This window comes from Schistocerca piceifrons, chromosome 4 (genome assembly GCF_021461385.2).
Source record: "Schistocerca piceifrons isolate TAMUIC-IGC-003096 chromosome 4, iqSchPice1.1, whole genome shotgun sequence".
Lineage (NCBI taxonomy): Eukaryota > Metazoa > Arthropoda > Insecta > Orthoptera > Acrididae > Schistocerca > Schistocerca piceifrons.
Genome location: NC_060141.1, coordinates 207905986 through 207931345, shown reverse-complemented (window position 1 = coordinate 207931345; position 25360 = coordinate 207905986). Strand labels below are relative to the sequence as shown.

General features: G+C 40.2%; 1 protein-coding gene across 1 annotated transcript in view; it reads right to left on the bottom strand.

The window, feature by feature from the left end:
* The window catches only part of LOC124795733, a 300666-nt gene extending 292366 nt beyond the window's left edge, over positions 1 to 8300 (bottom strand). Inside the window, exon 1 of the mRNA XM_047259816.1 lies at positions 8177 to 8300. Coding sequence (XP_047115772.1) covers positions 8177 to 8184 — 8 coding nt within the window. The 5' untranslated portion in view covers positions 8185 to 8300. The remainder of the gene's footprint in view (positions 1 to 8176) is intronic.
* Between the last annotated feature and the right edge of the window lie 17060 nt (positions 8301 to 25360).

Sequence of the window (25360 nt, the reverse complement as noted above, 5' to 3'; positions counted from 1 at the left end):
AGCAGCCGCGTCAGGAACCACAACACACGTACGCTGGTGTAGTTCCGCTCTTGGAAGTAGGTCCTGCTTATGTATTACAGGTCTTGTTACTCTTTTACGCTAAAATAATCTTGAATATATTCTAATGTGTTAACAGACATCAATGCCTGTCTTAATCACACTTTAGTTATTGAGCTTTTATTTTAAAAAACGTGTACAGTCGTAGCGTCTGTACCGTTGTGTTCTGATTGTCGCGCTACTGATACGTAGTGGGAAAATTGCTGACGCTGCTTTCCTACTCCGTAGTGAAACACGCCGTGGAACAACGTTAAAAAGCGTCGAGAAACAGATTGCTCGCAAAGTTTTTCATACGTTTACAGAAAAAAAATTGGCTTTTAGGTTTCCCGAGGGCGTTATTTACCAAATTTAAGGCTTTGTTGTAGAAGCGATGCAGAGCTGAATCGCTATCGATGTAGATTTGAATGGGGGATAGCCAATAGATCCAAAGTTCAAATCTCGATTTGGCTTTCTGCTCTTTGCGTTCTATTTTGAATACCTACATCTTTTACGTATAAAAGATAATTAACACGAAAAATGCAGTATTCTTGTTTCTAATTACTTACATATTGCACGCAAAATTCCAGTTGTCATTGCAAACATAAATTCTCGATTATCCAGGATTGTTTTGGTTGATTGGTTGGGTGTAGAAGGGATCAAACTACGTGGTCATCAGTCCCTCCGACCTGAGATTAAACAAAACCGATAAAACACCACATTGAAAGAAGGAACTACAACATCCATAAAATGATAAACTATTGACAGTGAAGAAAGGAAAAGGACGGAAGACCTAATGCCGAGCGAAGGTTATTTCCGGAATGCCAACAGCGAGAAATGGTCTGGTAGTCGATCGGCAAGTTCATTGCCAGGAATCCCAACATGGCCTGGGAACCAAATGAAAACCACCGAGCATCCAAGCTGAGCGAGGAGAGAAAGGGAGTCCTGGATAGCGATGACCAACGGGTGGCGAGGGAAGCACTGGCCGATAGCGTGCAATCCGCTCAATGAGTCACTAAGGATAGTGAATGATAGTCCTGAGCAGGAGCGGATATGGTCCAAGATTGTTTTAATTCAAACAATACAACAAATTAAATTTTTTGGACATAACCCAAATAAAAAGCACGTCCATTTTTTATACCACAGATGTAGTCTCTCACGTAGCTGAGTGATAAGCGTCGTAGAAACATAGAAACAATTTTCACATCTAGCACCCCATACAAATGCTGTATTTTTACAACTGCCACTGTATCACTACAATATGAAGCAACAGAATTGATCTGGAGCCAAGTTAAGAGATACATCGCGAGTAATAACAAGACATGTAAGCTGCCTGACTTACTGGAACTAATGCAAGAAGCTGTGTCACATGTCTGCCAACCAAACGCTGACGGGATACAGAACAGCACGTCATAAAAGGAGACAAGGCGGTGCTCTGATGGCTTCGTGGATTCTATTGTTGATCGACTTAACGTCAACGAGGCAGATGCGTTTCAGTACTCAGATGTATGTATCGGATTCGTTTTGAAAGCAGTTGAGAAGGCGAAGACCGTAAGTAATATCTACAGTGGCTTCTGTATTTAACTATACAATGAAACCCTTTCAATACAATGAAACCCTTTCAATACAATGAAACCCTTTCAATACAATGAAACCCTTTCAATACAATGAAACCGTTTCAATAGGCTTTTGAGTCACAAATAGCTCAAGCAGAAAAATTAACGTGTATTTAAGTTAGGCATTTTCATTACTCTTGTTTGTAATTTCAGTACTGTGTTAGGTAAGAACAAGAGCATGTTACGCTTTCCGTCTGCTCCCCTATTATTACCTGAGTTCTGGCGTATATTATTTCATTTTGTTTAAAAATTAAATGACATTCAAAGCTATATTTATCTGCTCGTTTCTTTCTACGTCTTAAAAGCAACTGCTGACATCTACAGGTTAGCTGGTGGACCAGCTGGCTGGCCAGTGCTGTTGAAGTTAAAACCGCCGGTGAAGCTGTTTTTACGTGTTATCGCTCAGTCGATGTGCGCGTAATTACAACATAACCTTACAACAGTACTTGACTGTATTCGAGGCAGCTTGGATCCACATGAAACGAAATCTAATGAGATTCCAGCAAACGCGGAAGAAAACACTGTACTGCTTTCTTCCGATTTACTCTTACGATGAACATGGACTAGTACTCGGGGCCGGCTTTTCGTGCGCCACCCTGTACTAGGGGAACAAAGCACGGCCGGTGGTGGTCGCGCTAACAGGTCTGTGCCTGTCTGGCCGGGGCAAACTCTCAGTGCGGCACCTTCCCCAGCTCCGTCGCAGCAAAAAAATATCCTGCTCCGGTTGTCTCAGTCTCCGTTTAGGCGCTATGTGACTCCGCAAAGGTGAAGGACACCGCTTTCTCAATCGCAGGGGACGCACCACGTAATAGGATGTAACGTGACCGCTTTCACCAGCGCGAATCCTTGTCTGCCTGGAACCGAATGATACGGGAAAGGTAGTGGGGGTACTGGGTGGGAGGGGAAGCGGGGAATGGGAGAGGGAAGAAACTATATGGAGAGGCGTGTCTCGGCCTTCCCCACCATCTTCCAGTCAGGTGATCCGAGCGCGACATCCGTCAAGACTAACCTTCCCGTGACTCACCGGCAGCTGAATTGCCTTATCTGTTTGTCGTATGCAGTTCTGTGTCCTCATTTCATTTAGTCCGCTCTGACAAGAACAATGGTACAGACAACAAAGACATTGTGCACTATAATATATATAATACACTAAGCAGATTCAGAAGGATGTAGGTTGCAGTAGGTACTGGGAGATGAAAAAGCTTGCACAGGATAGAGTAGCATGGAGAGCTGCATCAAACCAGTCTCAGGACTGAAGACCACAACAACAACAACAGTATGTAATTACATTAAGTCGCGTGTTTCAAGAGTTTCGCTTACACACACACGCGGCGACTCTGAGCTGCAAGAACAATAAATGCAAATGCTTGTCATACGAAGTAAGGTAACTGATATTGAGACAATGCTGATCCATAGCCGGTTAAAACTGTCCCAGCACGGGATTCAATCGAAGGTACACCTAGACATACGCAAAAAAAGAGGCAATAAAAGATGACTGACTTGTTGTGCACCTGCTCTAATATTGTGTTAAATATACTTCAGAGCAGTAATGAAATTCACTCTGCCTACTGTACCACCGATTATCATTCAATCATTAAAAAACACCTCTAACCTTCCAATGAACTAAACCAACGTTTTTACTGTATCTTTAACACACACAGTGCCCAAGAGACGGACAGAATCTGATCGGAGACTCATATGCCAAGAACCAGGGAACACACGATTCTTTAATGAATCAAACTCCCATGTATAAAAAAGCTTCAAAAGTGTGATTAATGTGTTACATATTTGATTTTGGGCACGAAATCGAGAAACAGTTTCGGAAATGTTTGAAATTGTGTGTAAAGTTTGCTGGAAGTCGCGAAGTACTTTCGTTCTCAAATACTGGATGAATATAGTCAGTGTATTTGTGTTCCGTAAATTCTGCTGCCTCAGCACACGCGGTTTGTAAGTGTAATACTTGCCTTACGTCGATAATATCGCGAAAAACAATTTTTTTTGTTGCCCCCGGAAGACTTTAGGCAACATGCAACTGATACAGGGTTTCGGGATAGCGTTTTAGCAGTATACATCAGAAAGCATATCCATCGTTTTCTTTTCGAACAACCCACTCCGGCATCTGCCATAATCTGTTAGGGTAAACAGGATTTGGATGACTGAACGTAGATTTCAAGGGCCCGCTCCTCTCGACTGCAGCAATACTCTAATAAGCAAGTTAGTTCGACACACAGCCCTACTTCCTACTCTGGGACACACCCTCTTTGCAGAAACTACAGTCCAGAATCCCCGCAGCAATGGGGGACCATTCATTCCGACGAATTTTCAACCTGCAGAGGATTTAGGGTGGCCACCTGTTTAGGCACGCTGAGGCATATCAGTTACTAGATCACTGGTCATTTGTCCTCATGTCAGTTCCATCCTACAGCCTAATTAGCGTATTTTATCTTCCAGCTGTACTAAAACTGAAATACTTCGGGGGATGGAACTGAATACATTTACGATCTGCGACAATGTAGTGTCCAACGTCTACAATGTCAGACAGAAATATGCATCACAGACTACCTTTATTCCCCCTTATCAGACGTTACTGGTAAGCTCTCACGCTGTCGAATGTAGTTGTCAGTATTCGTAGTATTACAATCTTAGCATGAATACTTTTCACTCGACGGCGGTATTCTAGCGTGCTGAAACTAACTAATTAAGATTCTGCTCCTCAATCAGTAAAAACAGAATAATTTCAGGTTCATCTGGCTGTTTGTCCGTCTTTCTAATTGTTAAAAGCCTTTTTCTCAAGAACGGGTAGTCGCATCAATTTGAAAGTTGTGCCGCACATGTCTACAGTCACTGGCGGAATAAAAATTGAAGTCAATGTGAAATTACAGCACACGCAAAATTTTTTGTCATTGCTAGCCGATTTAACTTAAAACATTCTCGAAAGTCTTGGAATTCATGGGACTAATATCTTGCCATTATCAATGTCGATAAGAAAACGTCTGGATTCTCGATTCCCAGGATCAACGAACTGTCTATATACGTAATTAAATTCTACGGAGTCCCCAGAGCGCGATTCCTACTTGCACCTGCCCTCTTTTTTAATTCTCTTTTGCAAGTGATAGTGCGGGTTGTTTTGACATTCGGCCCCTTGCAGAGTCGCATTCTTTTCGGAAAAAAATATCCAAAATGGGCTGGAAGGGTGGCAAAGGGAATTCCAATTAGGAATATTTGGAAGAGACTTCCCAGATTTAGCATGCGTCCGATTAAGGGAAACCTCCCAGAAACTTTGCTGGAAACCATGGGATTGCAATTTAAATTTAATGATTTTGTTGTCTACTGAACCACACAAAAAATTTTTTGTGTATACCTGTGCACATGAGCGTGTGTGTTGTGTGTATAGTAGCCTGTGAGATCTAAAACGAAACTTTATATAACAGGCGGGCTTCAGCTCAGCTTATATGCATCTCATAATGTTTTACCCTTTTCTAGCGAAGGACGTCACGAGCCCCAGTGTAGCGTTTCAACCAGTCGCTGGCGTGTAGTTAGGCGTAAGAACAGGCGTCACATTTCCAGCTCACTGATAGATTCTGAAGCGTCATATTCTCGGTATAGTTCTTTAGCTGTTTGAGAAAGCGCTCGCACTACCTGTCAATACTTTTCGTTGCAGTCTAATTAAGCGATTCGCGTAAGGTTTACGGCCCGAATTTGAGTCCAGTGCTCTAACCACGGAGCCACCTTTCTGGGTGCGTAAGGATTTCGTAGATTTTCTACAGCTGGGGTGCTGCGAAGGTGGCGTTACCTGGAAGAGAATTTTGTGACTGTTTTACAGCACTGCATAGCTTTTGTCGCTAAGTCGTGAACAAGTTTTACGGTTTCGAGTCTTTTCGGATATCGTCTGAGCAGAAATAATTTGGCACTGCCTATATTCTGTAATTTCAATACATATTACGAAACTAAAGCCATGAAGTATGCAGTATTGCATGGAAGTACTTCGACAACTGTATAGGGTCGCTACTCGCTGCAAGATACCTCGTAGCAAATTTTCTGAAGATATGTCGCATTTAAAGTAACTGCAACGGAAGAAGTTTTTCGAAGCACAGAGAATGTACTTATTATAACATGCAGAACCAGAGAGTCTTCATAGCTTCCAAATGTAGATAGCATGCACTCATTCTTAACTCGGCTTTCCTAGTCCTCAATCGATACAAGGCTTAAAACTTCTAATCTATGACATTTTTCTCCGCTTTCGGGAGTTCTTTGCTGCCATAATATCGTCAATAATTACTGAAATATATTGCAACAATGTATCCGTCATTGATTGTATCGATTTAGAGTAGATAAAACACTTCAGCGTTCGTTACCTACCCTCTGTGGTTCATCTTTATCTTCGTGGATAAAGGGGTCCATTATGGAAGCAGAGCCAAGCTCACGACAGGAAGCAGCTTGCTTCCTCCACCAGCCATCTCTACAATAGGTTTACGTAAACGGGTGCGCAATGTATTTCGTTAATTCACTCAACTGGTTATTGAAAACGCTTCTACAGAGTCAAATGCAAACTACAGTTATTTCATATCTCACATTTCAAGGACAGTAGTGTGTTGTAATCTTCCAAATGTATTCTAAACGCAAAAACGGCTTCAGCGAGTCTCGGCGTATTCACATAGGGTGCCAACAGCACGTCACGTCGCACTGCTGGGCATTTACGTCGCTTACAGGCTGTTTACGCAGTGTACAGTTTTAAATGTTTCAAAATGCAAAGAAACAACAGACTTTGGATGCCAATGAACACTGATTTAAATCAATGGTGAAACTTGAAAATATGTGCCGGACCGGCATTCGAAGTCAGGTCTCCTGCTTACTAGGCAGAGACACTGACGACTATGCCATCCGGACACGTTAGTCATCGCAACTGCACGGACTACCCTAGCATGCCTCTTGTCAGACCCAAATTCTCAACTTACCCACTATTCTCATTGCTCGCGGCACTTCGCGAATGGAGGTGTACTCTTTCGGACACGTCCGAAAGAACAGACACCACATATATCAAATGTTTCTATTCTGTCGGGTACCAATCGTTGAAGGAACTGTTAAATCTTCGCAGTGACACGAAAACATGAAAGCATTAAACAAGATTTAGACGTCACGTCACGAATATCAAACCGTGAATAAAGGCGACGAGAGCAAATTAACCTGCGCATGTTGAGGTGTTAGCAGAGACGCGCCAGTCATAGATGAGGCAGTAACGCGAAGCCACGGGGACCGTCCGCAAATGTCACATCATTCTTATAATACTCTACATGACGCCCCGTCGAAAGCTGGAGTGAATGGCATTCGGATTACGTTGCGGTATTACGTACCGTGTGAACTGACTTCATAACTTACGTACGTATTACGGGAGTCCGTGTTACACGCTAACGGCTGGCAACACTGCGTGACGCATTGCCGAAAAGGAGTACCGGTATGGTGTTTGTGGTATGTTTGTAAACTAGGATTGTAGTTGGAAGTCTCGGATCAGAAATCGTGTTTCTGTTAAAGACGACTCCGACAATACTATCACTTTAAAGCACCATTATGTATTTATGCCTTTAGCTATCTTTATATACAAATGAAGTGAACATGACCTAACCTGAGCAGGCCTTTATGGTATAAATCTCATGCCACAGAAGAACCTACGATGCAAGGTACGAATACACTTGCGCGTTCTTAAATTTATACGCACCTTCATACTAAGTCAGCAAAATATCAGCTTTTTCTCATAAATACTACAAAAATACATTACCTGATATGACATGGACAGCAAAACCTCCCATGAAACCAATATTAAAATTAGTTTTAGGTATGGTTGTGCAATGTTACACTGGTACAATAGTCTTCTCTACCCTGCCACGAAGTGAAATTTTGGTGGCACAACGATATGTTGCGTAGCCTGCGATCTACCTTTATTGCACATTTAACGCGTTTCTCCATACATAAAATATAAGGTGCATTCAGAAAAGCTTCATTGTCCCGAGACAAATCTCCGACGCGCATTTTGGTTCTAATATACATATACGGAAAAATAATTTTCTTGGCCTTTTTTACGTCTATGAAATCACGACAATAAATAAGAGACTTGTTGAAATTTAAAAAATTCATTCTGTGGCGTAATTACCGATAGTATCTCCGCTATATTAACGTAATCAACTGGAAGAGTGTTTATTTTTTTCACCAACTGAACCCGGAGTGATGTAGGCAGTGAATGAGAAGCGGGGTGCTACAAAACTTCTGATGTACATAATGTAAGTACGTTTGACATTTCACCATAGTTTCCATGGATGATATGGCCATATTAATTTTGTACAAGCAATGCTCTGCAAAGCATTCCAAGAAAACATGAAAATTTCAGATCGACGTTTAATGTTACAACCCATAAATATACATTACCAGCCCCGGGTTACAAATTCACATAGAATGCTTCGATAGGTCCTCAGAGTGTATTTTTTGGGTAATGAAAGAAATCGGAAGCAAGAAGGGAAAATTAAATTATTACTGACCTGGTCATAATAACTTCTGAGTGTTCACAATTGTTTCCAGAATCTTTTCAACCTCAGCACGCTCCTATTGCAAGCACCAACCCCACAGTCACTTGCGACCACCTGTAGAACCTCTCCCCACGCGTCCACACAAGCTACTGCCGATGCTACCAGAGACATCTGCAGGCGGTAGGCACTAGTCACTAGTGGCTCTAACGATGCCACCTATACGTACAAACCGAAAGTAGCGTCGGAGGTTCAACACTGCTCTGGTTAGGTGGCGTTAGGTACAGTACATTAAAAGCAGAGATAATCTTGAAATTGAAGTGTACAGAATCTATCAGTATCTTGCGAACAGAAGTACGTACTACTATGTTGAATATAGCAATAATGATCAAACTTTTGAGATGATATTGTACTTATTGACTTCATCATAAGAAGCCAATTCAAAAATGTAAAGTAAGCATTTACGTCGTTTGTGTTCGATATCACGGCAAAATGACGTCGATAAGTCAACTCGCACTAAACAAAAGTAAACATCAGTGGAACTGGACGTGTTCACGCATTGTCACACTGTGGCCTGTAACATTTGAAACTACGTAGAACTTAAATCCAACGCTTCTTCTCGCACAGCACCAAACTGTGACAGTCAGATAATGAGTAACGTCCGTGATACGGTATCAAAATTAGGAAACTAGCAGTGGCCAAAGCAAAATGTGTAACAAAAGTTCACTGATAAAAGTTGTATAGTATACTCACAAGTGAAAAAAGAAAATTTTTAAACTCATGCATACTTGGTGTTCCGCAGTTTTCAGACATGAACACCTGTACACCATGGGCTGTATTAGAAATGCTTTATTTGCCAAAACCGATTTTCCGGTCTATATCTTATGGTCTGTGACATCTGATACTGGGAAATAAACAACTGTATATCTACATAAATTACCACAAATCTGTAGATGTACATGGAGTGGCAGTAATATGTCTACTTACATTATGTACTTCTGTAGCAATGACATGCTTGTTAGCTAACACGATAGGATCTGAAATCTGCCCAATAACAAAGTACACAATGTGACAGTAGTAACATACATGACAGACTGCGTACTATCGAAAACCAGTTTTGGCAAATAAAACGTTTCTAGTGCTGTTCATGGTGTACAGAAGATATGCAAAAGTTTATGTCATAGAGAAAATATATAAAAATACAACCCACAATATTTATAAGGCAATACATACAGCCTTTTTTAACCTTATTCATTGTGACTGTGTCTTCTTTATAGCCTAAGTACGAAATTACTTCAAAACAACTGTTTTTCACCTTGAATATAGCTGATTTTTTTTTCGGTGTTAAGGATTATTTAGTAAAAATTGTTTCATCAATTTATCTATTTATTTATGCATGAGAGGAAGACTACCCACAGTCATACGTGTCTGCAGAAATTATGCAAGGGGAGGGGGGGAGTGGTGCAAGACTCAAAAACTGCTATTTTTTAAATAAGTGAGTATTATTTCACTGCAGTCAGCGACATAATGGTACAACTGGTTAAATGATGTGGTTTGCAGAATCATAAAAAGCCACTTTTAGAAATGGATGAGAGTTCTGTAACGTTAAAAATACTGTACTTCATATTGCCACCTCCCCTCCCCTTGCAGATGCCAATGATCAAAGAAAAAATAGATGCGTTCCCATAAAACCAAAACCCATTACAATGTCTCAAAAATAAAAACAAACTATAAAATAAAGATTAAGAAGAGAAAGATGCACAAAATCCATACTATACCTTGAGTCAATGCAGTGAGAAATTAGCAGTGTGTCCCCTCTATTTTGCTTTATGTGCCTCGAAAAGGAAGATGACAGATGAAGACTAAAAAGGACAGAGGTCTTATAGCTGGAGTTAGATATCTGCAGGATAAACACGAGAAGGTTAAGACTTATGAGTATGGTAGAAAATTTGTGGAGACCTTGGGAAGTAGTGGTGCCATATGTAAAAGAATTTAAGGTGGCACAGTATAGATGTCAACGTAAATTCTGTAAACTTGAACCACCAATTCAACAAGCTCTCTACATTTCCTGTTTCTTTACCACATGGTGTTTCATTTCACTGGTCATGTTGATGCCACCTCTCTCTATACAATCCCGAAGAGCCACAGTCTTTCCACTGTCGAGTATTATATCTTTCTATGCTTAGTTGACACAAAAGTCACAACTCCTTGCGAGAAATAATGAGCAATTATATCCTCGCCCACAATTACCACTCCTTTGAAGACATAATCTAATAATAATTTTGCAACACAAGCATTCAAATATTTCCATCCTATACCAAATGCAAACCTGTTTAGGATGTGGCAGTTATTGCTTACTATGTCTTTTATACTTGATAAGCTATATGTGTACATCAGCCCATGGCAAAAGGTATATGTTTCAGGCAAGTTGGCCAGTCTTGGCTGGATACAGCTTTACAAGCTCGGGCATCATATGCTGGAGACTGTGGAGTGTCATTAAACCTCTAGACCATAAGCCCTGAGTACTCTCATCCACTCAAATAAAGAACTTGGTTGGCTTGTCACAATGGCGAAAGTAAAGCAATTAATAATAGTAACTAAGCACATATGAAATCCCCTATTTTAGTGCAAAAGGACATTTGAAAAAAGTATTTGGGATTAGGAGTTCTGGCAGGAAATATTAAAATCAATAAAGAGATCATGTAAAGGTACACTCTCTTGGGAAAAGTTTATCCTGTTAGGTAACCAGCTTGTTGAGCAAAATTACACAACACCGCTAATTTCAGAAAGGGTAAACACAGAATATTTTTAGACTAATTACACAATACCCTTAATTTTAGCAAGTATGTAATCATGAACAGCCTCAAATGAACAGTTTGATGGTAGCTTTACACAGAAATATGAGTAAACATGAATGAAGGAAGTGGCCTGGTGCCAGGCCCCAACTTGCGGTAATCCAGGCCATTATTGCTACCGTCTGTAATTTGGCTGTGTCAGCAGTGTTGCAGCTCCAGTAACAGCAGAATTAGGTTAAATATATGGTAACTTGTTCTAGTGCGAGATCTGGCTGGTGATTTTTACTGTATCAGCACAGTTATCAGGCATCATCCAACTGGGAACTAATTACATGTGGGGTCCCACAGGGTTCCATTTTGGGGCCCTTACTTTTTCTTGTGTATATCAATGACCTTTCATCAGTAACATTACCAGATGCCAAGTTCGTTTTGTTTGCCAATGATACAAACATTGCAATAAATAGCAAAACAAGTGTAGTCTTAGAAAGATCAGCTAATAAAATATTTGTGGACATTAATCACTGGTTCCTAGACAATCCTTTGTCACTTAACTTTGAAAAAACACACTACATGCAGTTCAGAACTTGTAAGGGGTGCCCCACGAGTATATGTCTAACATACGATGACAAGAAGATAGAAGAAGTGGACAGTGTTAAATTCTTGCGATTACAGCAAGATAATAAATTCAACTGGGAGGAGCACACCATGGAACTGCTGAAGCGTCTTAACAAATCTCTGTTTGCAATGCGAATTTTGTCAGACGTAGGGGATATAAAAATGAAAAAGCTGGCATACTATGCTTACTTTCATTCCATAATGTCATATGGGATTATTTTTTGGGGTAATTCATCAAGCCAAGCTAGAGTTTCCCGGCCACAAAAACGTGCAGTAAGAGTTATATGTGGTGTGAACTCGAGAACATCCTGCAGAAGCCTGTTTAGGGAACTAGGGATACTAACTACTGCTTCCCAATATATTTATTCCTTGATGAAATTTGTCATTAAAAATATATCACTTTTTCAAACCAACAGCTCAATTCATGGAACCAGTACTAGAAATAAGAATAATTTTCACAAGGATTTAAAATCACTTAGTCTTGTACAAAAATGTGTGCATTATTCAGGAACACACATTTTCAATAACTTGCACTTGTCAACAGACCTTGTGTTTCCTGTGGTTGTAGACTTAATTTTAGTATTGATATTAATGATTCATTTGATCATTGTTCCTCGATTCACTGCCAGTTGGCCCAATTGAAGGAAGGTAATGTTGACTTCGGTGCTTGTGTTGACATGCGACTCATTGCTCTACAGTACTAGCATCAAGCACATCAGTATGTAGAATCAACAGGTTAGTGTTCATCACGAACGTGGTTTTGCAGTCAGTGCAATGTTTACAAATGCGGAGTTGGCAGATGCCCATTTGATGTATGGATTAGCACGGGGCAATAGCCGTGGCATGGTACGTTTGTATCGAGACAGATTTCCAGAACGAAGGTGTCCCGACAGGAAGACATTCGAAGCAATTGATCGGCGTCTTAGGGAGCACGGAACATTCCAGCCTATGACTCGCGACTGGGGAAGACCTAGAACGACGGGGACACCTGCAATGGATGAGGCAGTTCTTCGTGCAGTTGACGATAACCCTAATGTCAGCATCAGAGAAGTTGCTGCTGTACAAGGTAATGTTGACCACGTCACTGTATGGAGAGGGCTACAGGAGAACCAGTTGTTTCCGTACCATGTACAGCATGTGCAGGCACTATCAGCAGCTGACTGGCCTCCACGGGTACACTTCTGCGAATGGTTCATCCAACAATGTGTCAATCCTCATTTCAGTGCAAATGTTCTCTTTACGGATGAGGCTTCATTCCAACGTGATCAAATTGTAAATTTTCACAATCAACATGTGTGGGCTGACGAGAATCCGCACGCAATTGTGCAATCACGTCATCAACAAAGATTTTCTGTGAACGTTTGGGCAGGCATTGTTGGTGATGTCTTGATTGGGCCCCATGTTTTTCCACCTACGCTCAATGGAGCACGTTACCATGATTTCATATGGGATACTTTACCTGTGCTGCTAGAACATGTGCCTTTACAAGTACGACACAACATGTGGTTCATGCACGATGGAGCTCCTGCACATTTCAGTCGAAATGTTCGTACGCTTCTCAACAACAGATTTGGTGACCGATGGATTGGTAGAGGCGGACCAATTCCATGGCCTCCACGCTCTCTTGACCTCAACCCTCTTGACTTTCATTTATGGGGGCATTTGAAAGCTCTTGTCTACGCAACCCCGGTATCAAATGTAGAGACTCTTCGTGCTTGTATTGTGGACGGCTGTGATACAATACGCCATTCTCCAGGGCTGCATCAGCGCATCAGGGATTCCATCTGACGGAGGGTGGATGCATGTATCCTCGCTAACGGAGGACATTTTGAACATTTCCTGTAGCAAAGTGTTTGAAGTCACGCTGGTACGTTCTGTTGCTGTGTGCTTCCATTCCATGATTAATGTGATTTGAAGAGAAGTCATAAAATGAGCACTAACATGGAAAGTAAGCGTTTCCGGACACATGTCCACATAACATATTTTCTTTCTTTGTGTGTGAGGAATGTTTCCTGAAAGTTTGGCCGTAACACACACAATATAACTTCTGCACAGTTTCAGTGCAGTAATGTGTTCATTGTAAATATATATATATATGTGTGTGTGTGTGTGTGTGTGTGTGTGTGTGTGTGTGTGTGTGTGTGTGTAAGTAAGTACAATCCAACTTCTGCACAATTTCAGTGCAGTAATGTGTTCATTGTAAATAAGTATTATAGAAGTTGTATTACATGTTTATTACCTTATAAATAAATAAAAAACCTTCTTAATTTTAAAATCAGTGCATTAGTGTTTGTAAAATGACTCTTTCATATAGTGTTCATTAAAAAATGATGATCATTCCCCTTGGGACCTGTGGAATGGTATATTAGCTTATTTGTTTTAGTTGTAAATATTTGTCATGTATTGTTGTTTTTCTGACATTCTGACATGTTCCACATCCTGGAGGACCTTCTCACTACGGATCAATTGGAATGAAAGTAAATCTAATCTAATCTAATCTAAAACCTACTTGATGCTTCTTGCAAAATAACACCTTGCCCGCTTCTGTCTGCTTCACTTCCCTATGACTTCTTCCATCAGCTTGTGATGGCAGCTGTCCACTTGATTCGTAGTGGGTTACAAACACCAAATAGCAGAGAAGTGGTACAGCATAACAATAAACTTATTACTACACTGCTTAATGGTATTCATGTTTATGCCACCTAAATTTGAGTAAATTAGAAAGAGCACAATGCCTCCTCATTTTTACTACATAGCTGCTGCTTATCTGCAATTAATAGTTTAATATATACTTCATTATAATGGTATTCTTCAAAAAAGTATTAGCTACATCTGTAAATATTGAGTCCTATTTTCAGTGTGTTATTACTTGTCATGCAGCTTCGTAACAAACACTGATACTTCCCAAATGGCTAACAAAACTTTTGAATCTGTGAATTCAGATAATTTTTAGAAAGAGTGACTAATGATGAATGTTTTTAATTTTGTTTTTAACTGTGAGGGATACCCAATTTCTTACTTTTTGTTAGGTAGGGGTTTGATGAAAATCTTCCCACCACAGAACATAACTCTGATGTGAACTCTCGACAAGCAGGCGAAGTCAACGTGAATATTACTTTTGTCTCCCGTACTGTGTGAGTCTAAAAATCACAGTGTAGCTAAAACTGACTCTCATTGTCAGCAACAATAACCTGTAAGGAGCAAAATTTTTGGTAAGTGATTGTAAGAATTCCAAGAGCCTTAAAAAGGCTTCTGCAAGATGTACAGTTATCTACTTTACACAATATCTTACTTCTGCTGAATAATAACTTTACATACTTCATGTGCATTGCTCAAGAATATAATTCAATAAGGCATGGGGAGTGGAACTATGCAAAATATGCCAACACACTTCATCTTTAGGTAAATACAATGAGATACTTCGAAGGGCACTCATTCATTCATTGCGTTCCACAGGTCCCATCAAGGAGAATCTTCATGGATGTGGAATGAGTCAAGGTACATGTAACATGAGACAATGATATCACAGAAACTTAATCTGCATGCTGCTGTCTATAATACTTACTATCATTCATCTAAATTTAATTGAGTGAGATAGTAAGGAAGCTGCTACTTTGAAAGAAGTTGCTGCCTCATCAGTTTTATGCTGTTTATCTGCTATTAGTAGCATAATATCTACTTGTCAAACCATTTTACAAGAAAGCCTGAACACTATGTGCCACAAAGCTGACAAATTTTATATCTCTGAATCTAGATATTCAGATAATATGTAGAAAGAGTGTTAATGAGATATGTTAAATTCATTTTTAACTGCATAACATGCTGACTTGAGCTTCTTGATTCAATTTTTATTGATTCTGTTTTAGCTTGTTATCCAATTGGACACCAAGGAATTTTACGCATCGTTATTCATTTAGTGTATGACCATTAATGCCTACATCCGGTGCTAATATAGCATTTTTCTTCTAGGCATGTTGAGCCATCATCTGAGCTGTGTCTAGTAAGGGTGAGGTTGGATCCTTGGTTTATATACGAGTACTTGTATCATCAGCAAAAATTACAGTTTTTGAGTTGCCTTTAAAGTCATTGCAAGATCATTTACATACGTTAGAAACAAGAGTAGGCCCAGCACCAGTCGTAGTGGTACTTCGTACTATATGTTCTCTCATTCAGAGGTGTTTCACATCTGAGAGACAGTCTGTTAAAGAGGTCTTCTGTTTACCGTTAAGAAGGTACAATTTCATCGGCACAAGAAGGATGCCACTGATCCCTTAACAATTTAATTTACTAAATAGAATTTTGTGATCCACACAATTGAAGGCTTGTGCAAGGTCGCAGAATATAGCACCAGGATGATTTTCCATATTTAGCTCTCCTAGCACTTCGTTTGGAGGCTTTGCAATGCTTTCTCTGTTGATAATCTGTTAAGAAAGCCAAACTGTGAGCCACTTAAAAGTTCTACCAACTTAAATGAGTCAGTATCCTATCACAAAAAATTATGGAACGTACTGAAAAACATGGGTGTACCAGATCACCTCATTCATCTGATACGGAGTTTATACCTTGACTAAGAAGCCACGGTGAGAACTATGTATGGAACAATGAAATGGATAAAGATTCAGAAAGGGGTCCGGCAAGGCTGCATACTGTCACTGTACTTACTCAATCTGTATGCAGAACATGTTATGAGGAATGCGAGGATAGATGAAGGAGAAACAGGAATTAAAATAGCTGGAATAAATGTAAACAACCTCAGGTATGCGGATGATACGATCCTGTTGGCAGAAAGTGAAGAAGAATTGAGAACACACTTACTGAAGGTGAAAGACGAAAGTGAAAAGGCCGGTCTTATGCTGAATGTGAAGAAAACGAAAATTATGGCAACTACACCTACCAATTCGTGGGATATAGCGGGAGGAACCATGGAGGTAGTGACCACATTCAGTTATCTCGGTTCCCAGATCTCTGCTGATGGCGACTGTGGTCATGAAATCCGGAGACGCCTGTTGCTCGGTAGACAGGCGATGTCAAACCTTGACAAGATTATAAGGTCCAGAGATATAACACTAGCAACAAAGATCCGTATTGTGAGGGCTATGGCCTTTCCAGTTGTGTTGTATGGATGTGAGACCTGGACCATCAGAAAGGCTGAACGGCAAAGAATTGACTCCTTTGAATTGTGGTGTTGGAGGAAACTTCTTAGAGTTCCATGGACTGCGAAGAGAACCAACAGATCAATATTGGAGCAAATAAAACCAGATTTCTCCTTGGAAGGTCTAATGTTAAAATAAAAGCTGACCTACTTTGGACACAAAATGCGAAGGCATACCTCGCTGGAAAAAACATTAATGCTGGGGAAGATTGAAGGAACTAGAAGAAGAGGACGTCAGAGGATGAGATGGATCAATGGCATCACAGAAGCAATGTGTTCCAACCTGGAAGGTCTACGGGAGAAAGTGCAAGACAGGAAAAAGTGGCGTGATTTGGTTCATGGGGTCACGAAGAGTCGGAACCGACTAAACGAATACAGAGAGAGAGAGAGAGAGAGAGAGAGAGAGAGAGAGAGAGAGATCCTATCACATGCCACTTTCTCACATATCACATGCCACTTTCTCAAATACTTCTGAAAAGATTAGAAGCAATGGTTTAGGTCTGTAATTAGAGGTGTTTGCTTACCTCCAGTCTTGCATATGGGTATTTGGTGGTGCATTTGAGTTAACATAAATATACTGATAGTTATCTACCCAAAGCCTCAATTTAATTTGCTGAACACAGTTGCATGCTATGTATATTCTTATTACCACATCCAGAACTGCACGTCATTATCATCAGATGTCATAATGATTACGAAACATTGTACAAAAAGTTTTTCATTCCAAAATGTAGTGTAAATTCAATTGCACCAAACTCTAGCACTGATTACATTTTCGATAAGAAACACATACTGCTGCTTTCCTATGTACAGACCACCTTGTTGGTATCCCAGTTAATTTTTAAACTATGTACTTGTCATTAATTTCAATAAGCAAATAGTGACAATGTTATTTATCTGAGGCACTTGTTCATCCTGACTACTGGACAGCTAAGACACTAGTTTGGGGATATCATCATATATAGATAGTATCCCAGTTAATTTTTAAATGATGTACTTGTCATTAAACAATGGAAAATCCAGGATGGAATGTAACAGTACTATGAGAAGGAAAGTTGCAACTCACCATATAGAGGAGATGCTGAGTCACAGATAGGCACAACAAAAAGACTCTCACTATTAAAGCTTTCTGCCATTGGCCTTCGTCAACAACACACACACACACACACACACACACACACACACACACACACACACACACACACACACACACACCAAACTGCAGTCTCAGGCAGCTGCTGGAGAGAGAGAGAGAGAGAGAGAGAGAGAGAGAGAGAGAGAGAGAGAGAGAGAGAGAGATGCACACCTGTGTATTGTTGACAAAAGCCAATGGCTGGAAGCTTTAATTGTGAGAGTCTTTTTGTTGTGCCTATCTGCAACTCAGCACCTCTGCTATATGGAGAATAACAACTTTCCTTCTACTTGTCATTAATTTCAAAAAGCAAATAGTGGTAATGTTATTTACCTGAGGCACTTGTTGATTCTGACTATTGGACAGCTCAGACATTAGTTTTGGAATATTGTTTTCAGGGCCGATTTCAGGCACAAGCTATCACATGGGTTGCCGAGGTGAGAGGGGCACCAGAGATGCCACAACTGTAAGATGTATACAACTAGTAGCAGACACCTGGAAAGCGAAGCTGAGAGGAGCTTCAGTGACATCCAAGTGCAAGATTTGTATACAGAGTATTTGTATGCGTGTCACAATTAGTCACAAAAACTGACACAGGTGAAAGTTTAAAAGGGAGAAAGAGGGAGCCAAATGATAATCACTTGCATGGAAAACTGTTCTTGATCTGATCTGATCATTTTCCACCTGAAGGTTCACAGCATCCTCAATTTTGCCCCTAGTTTGTATCAACATTATTATGGGTTTAACAGTGCACATTCAGTTTCTGGGTAAAAATATTGTCAAACTCACCATAATTCACTGCTCTGTGTTTGTAAAAACCCAGCCAGATACATGAAACACAGATAAAACAGAAAGAGTCTGTGATAACAGAGTGTACCGTAACCATAAAAGGAAGTGTGCAGGAGAAGGTTTCAACTATTACATAGGATCCAAACCTTTATTTACTTTTAGATTGAAATCTGGTTCTCCTGATGTCATTTACATAAAACTGAATTGCAGAACTGCTTCAGTGCAGTATGCTCTCATTCTACTGTGTACACGATGTACAGAGTAACACATATCAAAAAATTCATTTATTTATATTTGTATTTCTTCATTCATCCTGTAAATCATGATTAAGTACATAGTTTGTACAAAAAATGTAAAAGAAGTCAGGTTTGATATACTACATACAAGTTTGTGATTTAGAAAGCAACAGTCGATACATGTTGAATACTGGTAACACAATTATAAAAAAAAAACCAATATGATTGAAAGAATAGTATGGTTAAGAATAATTATTTGTTCAATTACACTATATTTTCTTGGTGCTCCAAACAATTAGAAACAGAATAGCAGTGTTCAATCAAGTACTCTTTTAGTTTCACTTTAAATTCAGGTAAATTTTGTATGTGTTTCAGAAAGGATGGCATGTGGTTATATAACATAAAGCTAGTATGATACACTTCTCCCCCACAAATGTTTGCACTTGGTGAATTGACATGCAGGTTATGCTTCTGTCTAGTATCATGAGAGCGGTAATCAGAATTACGCTTGAACATATTTTCTTCTTTTAATGTGACTGCTTTATATTGGTCTACATGAGCCTCTGTATTTAGTATGTGTTATTATTCTAACAATCTTTTTTATAGCCAAGATGTTTTTATGTTACATACGGAGTTCCCCAAAAGATAATTCCATATGTCAATAGTGAAAGGACACTGCTGTGGTACACTGTGATCACTGATGCATGACTTGTATTTTGTGAGAGGATTCTTACAGCATATGTAAGTGTATTTAACCTTATATTTACATTATACATGTGTGTGTCTCCCATTTCACGTTATCCTGCATATGTACACCTAAAATTTTTGTCACATTCCCAGATGAGACAGTTTTTCCATCAATGTTAAAAATTGGTGTTGCCTGGTGGCGTTTCAGTGAAGTGTGAAACCTGACTGACAATTTTTTCAGAATTTATTATTAGCTTATTTGTACTCAACCATTGTTTTAAATCTTGTATTACATCTGGAGCTGGTTTCTGTAGGCTGTCTTCATCACATGACTTACACTATGTGATCAAAAGTATCTGGACACCTGGCTGAAAATATTTACAAGTTTGTGGCACCCTCCATCGGTAATGCAGGAATTCAGTATGATGTTGGCTCACCCTTAGCCTTGACGACAGCTTCCACCCTCGCATGGATACATTCAATCAGGTGCTGGAAGGTTTCTTGGGGAATGGCAGCCCATTCTTCAGAAAGTGCTTCACTGAGGAGAGGTATTGATGTTGGTCGGTGAGGCCTGTCACGAGGTCAGAGTTCCAAAACATCCCAGAAGTGTTCTATAGGATTCAGGTCAGGACTCTGTGCAGGCCAGTCCATTACAGGAATGTTATTGTTGTGTAACCACTCCGCCACATGCATTATGAACAGGTGCTCGATCGTGTTGAAAGATGCAATCGCCATCCCCGAATTGCTCTTCAACAGTGGGAAGCAAGAAGATGCTTCAAACATCAATCTAGGCCTGTGCTGTGATAGCACCATGCAAAACAACAGGGGGTGCAAGCCCCCTTCATGAAAAACACGATCACACCATAACACCACCGCCTTCGAGTTTTACTGTTGGCGCTATACATGCTGACAGATGACTTTCACCGGGCATTCACCATACCCACACCCTGCCATCGGATTGCCACATTGTGTACTGTGATTTCTCATTCCACACAACAGTTTTCCACTGTTCAATCGTCCATTGTTTAGCTCCTTACACCAAGCGAGGCACAGCTTGACATTTACCGGCATGATGTGTGGCTTATGAGCAGCCGCTCGACCATTAAATCCAAGTTTTGTCACCTCCCGCCTAAGTGTCATAGTACTTGCAGTGGATCCTGATGCAGGTTGGTATTCCTGTGCGGTGGTCTGGATAGATATCGCATACTACACATTACGGCCCTCTTCAACTGTCAGCGGTCTCTGTCAGTCAACAGATGAAGTCGGCCTCTATGCTTTTGTGCTGTATGTGTCCCTTCATGTTTCCACTTCCCTATCACATCAGGCCCCACCATGAAACATGGACCTTGCCGTTGGTGGGGAGGCTTGCGTGCCTCAGCGATACAGATGGCCGTACCGTAGGTGCAACGACGACGGCGGGGTATCTGTTGAGAGGCCAGACAAACATGTGGTTACTGAAGAGGGGCAGCAGCCTTTTCAGTAGTTGCAGGGGCAACAGTCTGGATGATTGACTGATCTGGCCTTGTAACATTAACCAAAACGGCCTTGCTGTGCTGGTACTGCGAACGGCTGAAAACAAGGGGAAACTACAGCCGTAATTTCTCCCGATGACATGCAGCTTTACTGTATGATTAAATGATGATGGCGTCCTCTTGGGTAAAATATTCCGGAGGTAAAATAGTCCCCCATTCGGATATCCGGGCGGGGACTACTCAAGAGGACGTCGTTATCAGGAGAAAGAAAACTGGCATTCTACGGATCGGAGCGTGGAATGTCAGATCCCTTAATCGGGCAGGTAGGTTAGAAAATTTAAAAAGGGAAATGGATAGGTTAAAGTTAGATATAGTGGGAATTAGTGAAGTTTGGTGGCAGGAGGAACAAGACTTTTGGTCAGGTGATTACAGGGTTATAAATACAAAATCAAATAGGGGTAATGCAGGAGTAGGTTTAATAATGAATAAAAAAATAGGAGTGCGGGTTAGCTACTACAAACAGCACAGTGAACGCATTATTGTGGCCAAGATAGACACGAAGCCCATGCCTACTACAGTAGTACAAGTTTATATGCCAACTAGCTCTGCAGATGATGAAGAAATTGATGAAATGTATGACGAGATAAAAGAAATTATTCAGGTAGTGAAGGGAGACGAAAATGTAATAGTCATGGGTGACTGAAATTCGGCAGTAGGAAAAGGGAGAGAAGGAAACATAGTAGGTGAATATGGATTGGGGGGAAGAAATGAAAGAGGAAGCCGCCTTGTAGAATTTTGCACAGAGCATAACTTAATCATAGCTAACACTTGGTTCAAGAATCATGAAAGAAGGTTGTATACCTGGAAAAATCCTGGAGATACTAAAAGGTATCAGATAGATTACATAATGGTAAGATAGAGATTTAGGAACCAGGTTTTAAATTGTAAGACATTTCCAGGGGCAGATGTGGATTCTGACCACAATCTATTGGTTATGAACTGCAGATTGAAACTGAAGAAACTGCAAAAAGGCAGGAATTTAAGGAGATGGGACCTGGATAAACTGACTAAACCAGAGGTTGTACAGAGTTTCAGGGAGAGCATAAGGGAACAATTGACAGGAATGGGGGAAAGAAATACAGTAGAAGAAGAATGGGTAGCTCTGAGGGATGAAGTAGTGAAGGCAGCAGAGGATCAAGTAGGTAAAAAGACGAGGGCTAATAGAAATCCTTGGGTAACAGAAGAAATATTGAATTTAATTGATGAAAGGAGAAAATATAAAAATGCAGTAAATGAAGCACGCAAAAAGGAATACAAACGTCTCAAAAATGAGATCGACAGGAAGTGCAAAATGGCTAAGCAGGGATGGCTAGAGGACAAATGTAAGGATGTAGAGGCTTGTCTCACTAGGGGTAAGATAGATACTGCCTACAGGAAAATTAAAGAGACCTTTGGAGAGAAGAGAACCACTTGTATGAATATCAAGAGCTCAGATGGCAACCCAGTTCTAAGCAAAGAAGGGAAGGCAGAAAGGTGGAAGGAGTATATAGAGGGTTTATACAAGGGCGATGTATTTGAGGACAATATTATGGAAATGGAAGAGGATGTAGATGAAGATGAAATGGGAGATAAGATACTGCGTGAAGAGTTTGACAGAGCACTGAAAGATCTGAGTCGAAACAAGGCCCCGGGAGTAGACAACATTCCATTAGAACTACTGATGGCCTTGGGAGAGCCAGTCATGACAAAACTCTACCATCTGGTGAGCAAGATGTGTGAGACAGGCGAAATACCCACAGACGTCAAGAAGAATATAATAATTCCAATCCCAAAGAAAGCAGGTGCTGACAGATGTGAAAATTACCGAACTATCAGTTTAATAAGTCACAGCTGCAAAATACTAACGCGAATTCTTTACAGACGAATGGAAAAACTGGTAGAAGCGGACCTCGGGGAAGATCAGTTTGGATTCCGTAGAAATGTTGGAACACGTGAGGCAATACTAACCTTACGACTTATCTTAGAAGAAAGATTAAGGAAAGGCAAACCTACGTTTCTAGCATTTGTAGACTTAGAGAAAGCTTTTGACAACGTTAACTGGAATACTCTCTTTCAAATTCTGAAGGTGGCAAGGGTAAAATACAGGGAGCGAAAGGCTATTTACAATTTGTACAGAAACCAGATGGCAGTTATAGGGCATGAAAGGGAAGCAGTGGTTGGGAAAGGAGTGAGACAGGGTTGTAGCCTCTCCCCGATGTTATTCAATCTGTATATTGAGCAAGCAGTAAAGGAAACAAAAGAAAAATTCAGAGTAGGTATTAAAATTCATGGAGAAGAAGTAAAAACTTTGAGGTTCGCTGATGACATTGTAATTCTGTCAGAGACAGCAAAGGACTTGGAAGAGCAGTTGAACGGAATGGACAGTGTCTTGAAAGGAGGATATAAGATGAACATCAACAAAAGCAAAACGAGGATAATGGAATGTAGTCAAATTAAATCGGGTGATGCTGAAGGGATTATATTAGGAAATGAGACACTTAAAGTAGTAAAGGAGTTTTGCTATTTAGGGAGTAAAATAACTGATGATTGTCGAAGTAGAGAGGATATAAAATGTAGACTGGCAATGGCAAGGAAATCGTTTCTGAAGAAGAGAAATTTGTTAACATCGAGTATAGATTTAAGTGTCAGGAAGTCGTTTCTGAAAGTATTTGTATGAAGTGTAGCCTTGTATGGAAGTGAAACATGGACGATAACCAGTTTGGACAAGAAGAGAATAGAAGCTTTTGAAATGTGGTGCTACAGAAGAATGCTGAAGATAAGGTGGGTAGATCACGTAACTAATGAGGAGGTATTGAATAGGATTGGGGAGAAGAGAAGTTTGTGGCACAACTTGACTAGAAGAAGGGATCGGTTGGTAGGACATGTTTTGAGGCATCAAGGGATCACAAATTTAGCATTGGATTGCAGCGTGGAGGGTAAAAATCGTAGAGGGAGACCAAGAGATGAATACACTAAGCAGATTGAGAAGGATGTAGGTTGCAGTAGGTACTGGGAGATGAAGAAGCTTGCACTGGATAGAGTAGCATGGAGAGCTGCATCAAACCAGTCTCAGGACTGAAGACCACAACAACAACAACATCACATCAGAAACAGTGGACCTAGGGATTCTTAGGAGTGTGGAAACTTCACGTTCAGACATATGACACAAGTGACATCCAATCACCTGACCACGTTCGAAGTCCGTGAGTTCTGTGGAGCGCCCAATTCTGCTCTTTCACGATGTCTAACGACTACTGAGCTTGCTGATATGGAGTACCTGACAGTAGGTGGTGGCACAATGCACCTAATATGAAAAACATATGTTTTTGGGGGTGTCCAGATACTTTTGATCACATAGTGTAATTAAGGATATTTGTGTCATCTGCAAAAAGTACTGTTGTCCCTTTGGTTAATTTTTCTGATAGATCATTAACATATAGAATGAAAAGAATGGGCCCAAGGCCCGATCCTTGAGGGATTCCCTACCTAATTTTTGTGCACTACTATAAAAACTAGAAATTTTGCGCATTTTCGTATATCTGTATTTTATTTGAGTGATCTGTTGAAAATCACACAGATAAGAGTGGATCCACATGTTTGATAAGCCTTGTATTCCATAATTTCTTAGCTTCTGCGACAGCATGTAATGATCAATGACATTGAAAGCTTTACTAAGGTCAAGGAATATGCCAGAAACATATTGCTTATTATTTACTACAGTTAGAATTTCATTTAAGAAGGTAAAAATAGCAGAATGTGTTATCTGCCAGTTCAGAAACCCTGTTGTGGATCACTTATTACCATTACTTTATATAAGAAGGCTGTTAGTCTCCTAAGAAACAGTTTTTCAACAATCGTACCAAAGCCTGTCAACACTGATAGTTCGCGGCCTCATATTTCTCTCCTTTCTTGTACAGTGGTGTTACCTTTGCTGTTTCCAGATTTGTCAAGAATGTAACATTCATGAATGATGAGTTGAAAATATCTATTAATGGTTTTATGATAAATATTGCACTTGCTTTGATGATAACATCTGGTATTTCATCAGTGCTTGCTGAATATTTATTGGGTAATATTTTTATGATCATATTATGTGCTATAGGAGACAAAAATACAGTTCTTGAATAAATATTGACTCTGAATGTGGTGTATTGCTGTCTGTCTGTCTTTCAACTGTAATGTTCAGTAATCAGGTGATGTGCTATATTTAAAAAGTAACTGTTATTTTTTTTTAGTCACTTCTGTGGGGTCAGTTATTTTATCTTTATTTTCACGAAGTACT